General features: G+C 48.8%; 1 protein-coding gene and 1 pseudogene across 1 annotated transcript in view; one reads left to right on the forward strand and one right to left on the reverse strand.

The window, feature by feature from the left end:
• LOC124022906 overlaps window positions 1-4815 on the reverse strand; it is an 8918-nt pseudogene extending 4103 nt beyond the window's left edge.
• Window positions 4816-4885: 70 nt separating this feature from the next.
• lias (lipoic acid synthetase) overlaps window positions 4886-10000 on the forward strand; it is a 17719-nt gene continuing 12604 nt past the window's right edge. The window contains exons 1-2 of the mRNA XM_046337594.1: window positions 4886-5147; window positions 5331-5506. Of these exons, the coding sequence (XP_046193550.1) occupies window positions 5049-5147; window positions 5331-5506 (275 nt within the window). The 5' untranslated portion in view covers window positions 4886-5048. The remainder of the gene's footprint in view (window positions 5148-5330; window positions 5507-10000) is intronic.

Below are 10000 nucleotides of genomic sequence, written 5' to 3' on the forward strand. Positions count from 1 at the left end.
CACCATGGTAACTAACGGTAGGGCCAACACTCACCATGGTAACTAACGGTAGGGTCAACACTCACCATGGTAACTAACAGTAGGGCCAACACTCACCATGGTAACTAACGGTAGGGCCAACACTCACCATGGTAACTAACAGTAGGGCCCAACACTCACCATGGTAACTAACGGTAGGGTCAACACTCACCATGGTAACTAACAGTAGGGTCAACACTCACCATGGTAACTAACAGTAGGGTCAACACTCACCATGGTAACTAACAGTAGGGTCAACACTCACCATGGTAACTAACAGTAGGGTCAACACTCACCATGGTAACTAACAGTAGGGTCAACACTCAACATGGTAACCAACAGTAGGGTCGACACTCACCATGGTAACTAACAGTAGGGTCAACAGAGACAGGTCAACACTCACCATGGTAACTAACAGTAGGGCCAACACTCACCATGGTAACTAACGGTAGGGCCAACACTCACCATGGTAACTAACGGTAGGGCCAACACTCACCATGGTAACTAACGGTAGGGTCAACACTCACCATGGTAACTAACGGTAGGGTCAACACTCACCATGGTAACTAACAGTAGGGTCAACACTCACCATGGTAACTAACAGTAGGGTCAACACTCACCATGGTAACTAACAGTAGGGTCAACACTCACCATGGTAACCAACAGTAGGGTCAACACTCACCATGGTAACTAACAGTAGGGTCAACAGACTAACAGGTCAACACTCACCATGGTAACTAACAGTAGGGTCAACACTCACCATGGTAACTAACATGGTAGTAGGGCCAACACTCACCATGGTAACTAACAGTAGGGTCAACACTCACCATGGTAACTAACAGTAGGGCCAACACTCACCATGGTAACTAACGGTAGGGCCAACACTCACCATGGTAACTAACGGTAGGGCCAACACTCACCATGGTAACTAACGGTAGGGCCAACACTCACCATGGTAACTAACAGTAGGGTCAACACTCACCATGTTAACCAACGGTAGGGTCAACACTCACCATGGTCACTAACAGTAGGGTCAACACTCACCATGGTAACCAACAGTAGGGTCAACACTCACCATGGTAACCAACAGTAGGGTCAACACTCACCATGGTAACCAACAGTAGGGTCAACACTCAACATGGTAACCAACAGTAGGGTCGACACTCACCATGGTAACTAACAGTAGGGTCAACAGAGACAGGTCAACACTCACCATGGTAACTAACAGTAGGGCCAACACTCACCATGGTAACTAACGGTAGGGCCAACACTCACCATGGTAACTAACGGTAGGGCCAACACTCACCATGGTAACCAACAGTAGGGTCAACACTCACCATGGTAACCAACAGTAGGGTCAACACTCACCATGGTAACCAACAGTAGGGTCAACACTCAACATGGTAACCAACAGTAGGGTCGACACTCACCATGGTAACTAACAGTAGGGTCAACAGAGACAGGTCAACACTCACCATGGTAACTAACAGTAGGGCCAACACTCACCATGGTAACTAACGGTAGGGCCAACACTCACCATGGTAACTAACGGTAGGGTCAACACTCACCATGGTAACCAACAGTAGGGTCAACACTCACCATGGTAACCAACAGTAGGGTCAACACTCACCATGGTAACCAACAGTAGGGTCAACACTCACCATGGTAACCAACAGTAGGGTCAACACTCACCATGGTAACCAACAGTAGGGTCAACACTCACCATGGTAACTCAGTTGATCATGTTCTGGACGTGACTGCAGATGGTCCTGACTGTGGCCAGCTCCTTCCTGTTGCCCCACCATTTATCCACACGCAGCTGGAACACAGAGAGAGAAGAGACACACCTGATGTACAGGGGCTTTATAAATACATGTGACTCATGGACTACCTGCCGCCCCTCCACTCTAACCACTAGTCTACCCTGCCGCCCCTCCACTCTAACCACTAGGGACAACACTCACCATGGTCTACCCTGCCGCCCCTCCACTCTAACCACTAGTCTACCCTGCCGCCCCTCCACTCTAACCACTAGTCTACCTGCCGCCCCTCCACTCTAACCACTAGTCTACCCTGCCGCCCCTCCACTCTAACCACTAGACTACCTGCCTCCTGTACACTCTAACCACTAGACTACCTGCCTCCTCTAACCACTAGACTACCTGCCTCCTCTACACTCTAACCACTAGACTACCTACCTCCTCTACACTCTAACCACTAGACTACCTGCCTCCTCTACACTCTAACCACTAGTCTACCCTGCTGTAAACAACAGGATGGCATTAATACCTCTCACTATATAAGGAACTATTTACTCAGTTCTTTTCCCTGCCCAGCGACAGGGCAGCCTAGCGACAGGGCAGCCCAGCCTAGCGACAGGGCAGCCCAGCCTAGCGACAGGGCAGCCCAGCCTAGCGACAGGGCAAGCCCAGCCTAGCGACAGGGCAAGCCCAGCCTAGCGACAGGGCAAGCCCAGCCTAGCGACAGGGCAAGCCCACTAGCGACAGGGCAGCCCAGCCTAGCGACAGGGCAGCCCAGCCTAGCGACAGGGCAGCCCAGCCTAGCGACAGGGCAGCCCAGCCAGCGACAGGGCAGCCCAGCCTTAGCGACAGGGCAGCCCAGCCTAGCGACAGGGCAGCCCAGCCTAGCGACAGGGCAGCCCAGCCTAGCGACAGGGCAGCCCAGCCCAGCGACAGGGCAGCCCAGCCTAGCGACAGGGCAGCCCAGCCCAGCGACAGGGCAGCCCAGCCTAGCGACAGGGCAGCCCAGCCTAGCAACAGGGCAGCCCAGCCTAGCAACAGGGCAGCCCAGCAACAGGGCAGCCCAGCAACAGGGCAGCCCAGCAACAGGGCAGCCTAGCAACAGAGGTGCATCTCCCCTGCAGCCGGTCATTTAAAAGATGTTTCTATTATATACACATTAAAGAGTCTCCTCCTTCAGGTTCCCACCACATATCAGGTCCCATCTTCTGACCCGACTTACAAAGCAAGACGTTTATTTTTGCTGTAGTTTTGGTGCAACCGTGACGCTAACGAATCGTCGGGACACTCACTCGTTTCTCTAGAGGCGCTCTCTGAAACAACGATGCAGCCAAGCCTCGTCATTACAACAGTTATCTGGGAGACCTCCCCATAGTCACACAGTACCCCCCCCCCTCCCCCAAAAAAACTCCTGGTCGCTCAGCAAAATATTTGTTGTACTTTAGAGCCCTGGGCATGATGAGTACCAGAGCACTAAAATGTAGGGTGAAGCAATGAAGCCAATTGCCATAGACAAGTCTCCTCTACTATAGACAAGTCTCCACAACAAGTACCCTCTATAGACAAGACAAGTCTCCATACCTCTATAGACAAGTCTCCATACAAGTACCCTCTATAGACAAGTTTGTAGACAAGTCTCCATCTTGCCCAACAGGCTGAGTTCCAGGTTGATGTGGTTGAACTCCCTGCGGAGAACCCCCCGGGGACCCTTGACGATGACAGTCCGCCCCTTCAGCCTCACCTCGACTGGGGGGGGGGGGGCACGGCAGAGACATCAGGGGTTAGACACACACACACAAACAGAACCAGTAACTAGCTAGACAATCTTAACCACGCCACTAGAATATATGGCATTAAAACAACTATAGTCAGGCTAAAATGCTGGATTGATGAACAGGCACCAGCGATGCCTCTTGAGGATGCCAGCCTGAGACCAACTACAGTAACTTAGGGGAATGGCATTAATAAGTTAGTGTAGTCCTTTTCTAGGGGGCTGAACCAATAACTCACTAGGCAACATAGGTAAACATTTGACTCTATAGTCTGGTTAAAAAAAACAATTCCTTAAATTAGTCTGATAGATTTCACGGTTAATCTACCTATTGATAAGATTCCAAGCGGATTTTAAGGAAGAAGTTAAAAACTCACCACCGTCGGGGATATCCACAGTCTGGTTGCTGAGAATGGTCTTCATTCTGGGGTTATAGACAAGAGAGTCAAATTAGGCTGAGTTGACGATTACAAAACATTATATTAACCATCTGACGTTATGGAGCGGACTGGGGATTTCAGGACGGAGTTTTAAATGACTTTAGTTAAACTAACTAGGTTAGGTATCTCGCAACATCATGTGTGTGTGTGTGTGTGTTTACACGACTGTCATATTTAGGTAACTCGTTGTTGATAACGTCATGCAATACGTAACCCGGTACATCCGGTTGACTTAGTAGTAAAACGTTAATAAAAAAAAAAAGACGCAGAAGGAAACTAGTCAACTATAACAAGACAGGCAATGCAATGCAACTAACCAGTCAGATAGCGAGTCATGAACACTGTCCACTCCCCTCTCCCAAACAACTTTTATAACCTACACATGTTAATTAAAACGGTCTGGAACAATGCGACCATGTACATACAAGACAAACGTTATATGTTACACACATTGAGCATTATTCACGTTGCCCTGGTTACTAGAAAGACGGATAGGCAGGCATGGAGGGGCCGACTGCGGCCTAGGATAGAGGGCTGGGTGGCAAAACAAACTATATATAGTTATAGCGACTGGTTTTGGGGGTGGAAATAACAACTGCGAAACGTCAATATACATATGGCAAATACGTAAAGGTGAAAAATTAGGCGTTTAAGATATCGAGGAGCACAGATGGAGTTTGATTTTCAGCGATAGAAACGTTATCCACCATTTCTTACCTCGCCGGTAGTAGAGGAAAGGACGAAGGAAGGACGTCAGCACGCAATTGTAGTCTTCGTACGTGCTCACGTCATCACGGCGCTACGCGTTGGATCAGACGTAACTAAACAATTGATGATGATGATGATGATGGATACAAAATACTGCGATATATTGATCAATTATACGTCTTTGAAAAAAAACATCGCATTTAGAATAAATCCGGATATAAAAAATAATCGAGATCAATTGATTCATTAAGTAGCGGACGAAATCATTTATTATTTTCTAAATTGTATTTTAATACCAGGACTAAGTACTCGATCCCAGAGAAATGTTTTGTCAATGACAGACGCTTGCAAATGTTAGTTAAAGTCATGGCTTTGGTCAAACAAAGTTATTTTATTGCGGGTCGTTTCTCCAGCAACCCCCGGTGGTTGAATCCCAAATGCAACCAACATGTAAGTACATCTACACTTGACCGATAATCACTGAAATGTCTCTCTTTGTTTTATACAATGTTTATACTAGCTAAGTATGGCTAATGCTAACATAAGTAGCTGATTAGATCCTCCAATGGCCGCTGGCCTCGGGTTACTGATTTAGCAGAGGTGTAGTGAGATTAATATCCGGTCCGTGTGTAGGTGTTCGCCGTCAGCGGACTGACCACAGCGGCCAGGTCATCCCAGACACCGAAGGACCGCAAGAAGGAGCTGTCCGATGACGGGCCCGACCTCCAGGACTTTATATCCGGGGAGCTGTCTGAGAAGAACAACTGGGAGGAGTACAGGGGTAACCTGAAGAGACAGAAGGGAGAGAGGTGGGGGAGGAAATAGAGGTCCCTTTATATATATGATGCTTCCTAAACGGTACTCTAATCCCTATGTAGTGCACTACTTCCGACTCTGACCCCATGGGGCTCTGGTCAAGCTTTTGTGAATAAGATGTGTGTACCTAAACAATTTGTCTGCACTACCTATTCCCTATATATCGTTTTATTTTAATGTAACCTTTTATTTAACTAGGCAAATCAGTTAAGAACAAATTCGTGTTAACATTGACGGCCTCCTGCGGGGGCTGGGATTAAAATATAAAATAGGACAAAACACACATCACGACACGACCTAGAGAGAGACCTAAGACAACACAGCATGGCAGCAAAACATGACACAGCATGGCAGCAACACAACATGGTAGCAGCCCAACATGGCAGCAACACAACATTGTAGCAGCCCAACATGGCAGCAACACAACATGGTAGCAGCCCAACATGGCAGCAACACAACATGGCAGCAGCCCAACATGGCAGCAACACAACATGGTAGCAGCCCAACATGGCAGCAACACAACATGGTAGCAGCCCAACATGGCAGCAACACAACATGGTAGCAGCCCAACATGGCAGCAACACAACATGGTAGCAGCCCAACATGGCAGCAACACAACATGGTAGCAGCCCAACATGGCAGCAACACAACATGGTAGCAGCCCAACATGGCAGCAACACAACATGGCAGCAGCCCAACATGGCAGCAACACAACATGGCAGCAGCCCAACATGGTAGCAGCCCAACATGGCAGCAACACAACATGGTAGCAGCCCAACATGGCAGCAACACAACATGGCAGCAGCCCAACATGGTAGCAGCCCAACATGGCAGCAACACAACATGGTAGCAGCCCAACATGGCAGCAACACAACATGGTAGCAGCCCAACATGGCAGCAACACAACATGGCAGACAACAGCACCAACAATGGTAGACAGCACCAACATGTAAGCAACACAACATGGTAGCAGCTGTCCAACATGGTTTCAGCTCCTTCAGTCAACACAACATTGTAGCAGCCCAACTGTCTGGCAGCAACACAACATGGCATGTAGCCCACATGGCTCTCTGCAGCACAGTCAATTATGCAGCAGCCCAACTTCTGGTAGTATGCCCAACATGGCAGCAACACTGTCATTATGTAGCAGCCCAACATGGCAGCAACACAGTCATTATGGTAATCAGCTCTCCAACATGGCAGTCATTACACAACATGGCTCTCTGCAGCCCAACATGGTAATCAGCCCAACATGGCAGTCAACACAACATGTAACCAATCAGCTCTCCAACATGGCAGCAACACAACATTGTATCAGCTCCAACATGGCAGCAACACAACTGTGGTAGTCAGCTCTCCAACATGGCAGCATTACACAACATGGTCTGTCTGTGACCCAACATGGCAGCAACACTGTCATGGTAGCAGCCAGTCAACATGGTAACCTTCAGCAACACAACATGTCATTAGTAGCCCAACATGGCAGCACAGTCACAACATGGCAATCAGCCCAACATGGCAGTCATTACACAACTGTAACCAATCAGCTCTTCTGGCAGCAACACTTCTGTCTGGTACTGTCAGCCCTGTGAACATGGTCTCCTCTCTCTTCAGCAACACTCATGGTAGCAGACTCTCTCCTCTCTCTTCTGTCACTCTACTGTCTGGTCTCCTCTCTCTTCTGTCTGTGAACTTCTGTCTGTGTACTGTCAGCCTCTCTTCTGTCTGTGACACTGTCAACTCTTCATGGTAGCAGCCTGTCTGTGAACTGTCTGGCAGCAACTGGTCTCCTCTCTCTTCTGTCTGTGACTCTACTGTCTGGTCTCCTCTCTCTCTTCTGTCAACATGTCTGGTCTCCTCCTCTTCTGTCTGTGTAGCAGCCCAACTGTCTGGTCTCCTCTCTCTTCTGTCACTCTATGGTCTCCTCTCTCTCTTCTGTCATTACTGTTGGGCCCAGACAACAGTCTGTGACAAAGGGCAAAGTCTCCTCTCTCTCTTCTGTTAGACTGTCTGGTCTCCTCTCTCTTCTGTCTGTGACTCTACTGTCTGGTCTCCTCTCTCTTCTGTCTGTGACAACTTCTGTCTGTGACTGTCCACTGTCTGTCTGTCTCCTCTCTCTTCTGTCTTGCAGCTCTTCTGTCTGTGACTCTACTGTCTGGTCTCCTCTCTTAGCTGTCAGAACTGAAACTCTACTGTCTGGTCTCCTCTCTCTTAGCTGTCTGTGACTCTACTCGTTAGCTAGCAAAGTGTGACTCAAACTGTCTGGTCTCCTCTCTCTTCTGTCTCTCATTACTGTAATATGTAACCAATCAGTCTCCTCTCTCTCTGACTGTCTGTGACAGTCATTATGGTAACCAATCAGCTCTCTGACAGCACAGTCATTATGTAACTCTACTGTCTGGCTCTCTGACACTGTCTGGTCTCCTCTCTCTTCAGTCTGTGACTGTATGTCTGTAACCTACTGTCTGGCTCTGTCTGACAGCACTCTCTTCTTCTGTCAATCAGCTCTACTGTCTGGTCTCCTCACAGTCTTCTGTAATCTGTAACCAATCAGCTGTCTGACAGTCTCTCTCTCTTCTGTCTGTGACTGTACTGTCTGGTCTCCTCTCTCTTCTGTCTGTGACTGTGACTCTACTGTCTGGTCTCCTCTCTCTTCTGTCTGTGACTCTACTGTCTGGTCTCCTCTCTCTTCTGTCTGTGACTCTACTGTCTGGTCTCCTCTCTCTCTTCTGTCTGTGACTCTACTGTCTGGTCTCTTCTGTCTGACTCTTCTGTCTGTGACTCTACTGTCTGGTCTCCTCTCTCTTCTGTCTGTGACTCTACTGTCTGGTCTCTCTCTCTCTTCTGTCTGTGACTCTACTGTCTGGTCTCCTCTCTCTCTTCTGTCTGTGACTGTACTGTCTGGTCTCCTCTCTCTTCTGTCTGTGACTGTACTGTCTGGTCTCTCTCTCTCTTCTGTCTGTGACTCTACTGTCTGGTCTCCTCTCTCTCTTCTGTCTGTGACTGTACTGTCTGGTCTCCTCTCTCTTCTGTCTGTGACTCTACTGTCTGGTCTCCTCTCTCTTCTGTCTGTGACTCTACTGTCTGGTCTCCTCTCTCTCTTCTGTCTGTGACTGTACTGTCTGGTCTCCTCTCTCTTCTGTCTGTGACTCTACTGTCTGGTCTCCTCTCTCTCTTCTGTCTGTGACTCTACTGTCTGGTCTCCTCTCTCTTCTGTCTGTGACTCTACTGTCTGGTCTCCTCTCTCTCTTCTGTCTGTGACTCTACTGTCTGGTCTCCTCTCTCTCTTCTGTCTGTGACTGTACTGTCTGGTCTCCTCTCTCTTCTGTCTGTGACTCTACTGTCTGGTCTCCTCTCTCTTCTGTCTGTGACTCTACTGTCTGGTCTCCTCTCTCTCTTCTGTCTGTGACTCTACTGTCTGGTCTCCTCTCTCTTCTGTCTGTGACTCTACTGTCTGGTCTCCTCTCTCTTCTGTCTGTGACTCTACTGTCTGGTCTCCTCTCTCTTCTGTCTGTGACTCTACTGTCTGGTCTCCTCTCTCTTCTGTCTGTGACTCTACTGTCTGGTCTCCTCTCTCTCTTCTGTCTGTGACTCTACTGTCTGGTCTCCTCTCTCTCTTCTGTCTGTGACTGTACTGTCTGGACTCTGTCTGGTCTCCTCTCTCTTCTGTCTGTGACTGTACTGTCTGGTCTCCTCTCTCTTCTGTCTGTGACTCTACTGTCTGGTCTCTCTCTCTCTTCTGTCTGTGACTCTACTGTCTGGTCTCTCTCTCTTCTGTCTGTGACTCTCTCTTCTGTCTGGTCTCCTCTCTCTTCTGTCTGTGACTCTACTGTCTGGTCTCCTCTCTCTTCTGTCTGTGACTGTACTGTCTGGTCTCCACTCTCTCTTCTGTCTGTGACTCTACTGTCTGGTCTCCACTCTCTCTTCTGTCTGTGACTGTACTGTCTGGTCTCCTCTCTCTTCTGTCTGTGACTGTACTGTCTGTCTCTTCTGTCTGTGAACTCACTGACTCACTGCGAAGAGTCATTTCAGAGAGAGTAGATTGAACACAGGGTCGCAAAATGATCCCAACATTCCCAGGTTTCCCAGAAATCCTGGTTGGAGGACTCCAGATGTCCTGCTCATCTCCTCCTGTTTCCAGGAAGTGGGATTTCTATAAAACCTGGGAATTTTAGGGAAAGCTTCTAGAATGTTGCAACTCTAAACTCAACTCTAAAGCCCCGCCTTATCTCAGCTCGCTGGTCACCATAGCAACACCCACCCGTAGCACGCGCTCCAGCAGGTATATCTCACTGGTCACTCCCCAAAGCCAATTCCTCCTTTGGCCGCCTTTCCTTCCAGTTCTCTGCTGCCGATGACTGGAACAAACTGCAAAAATCACTGAAGCCGGAGACTCAGACCTCCCTCACCAGCTGTCAGAGCAGCTCACAGATCACTGCACCTGTACACAGCCCATCTATAAATAGCCCATCTAACTACCTCATCCC

This window comes from Oncorhynchus gorbuscha, unplaced genomic scaffold (genome assembly GCF_021184085.1).
Source record: "Oncorhynchus gorbuscha isolate QuinsamMale2020 ecotype Even-year unplaced genomic scaffold, OgorEven_v1.0 Un_scaffold_1478, whole genome shotgun sequence".
Lineage (NCBI taxonomy): Eukaryota > Metazoa > Chordata > Actinopteri > Salmoniformes > Salmonidae > Oncorhynchus > Oncorhynchus gorbuscha.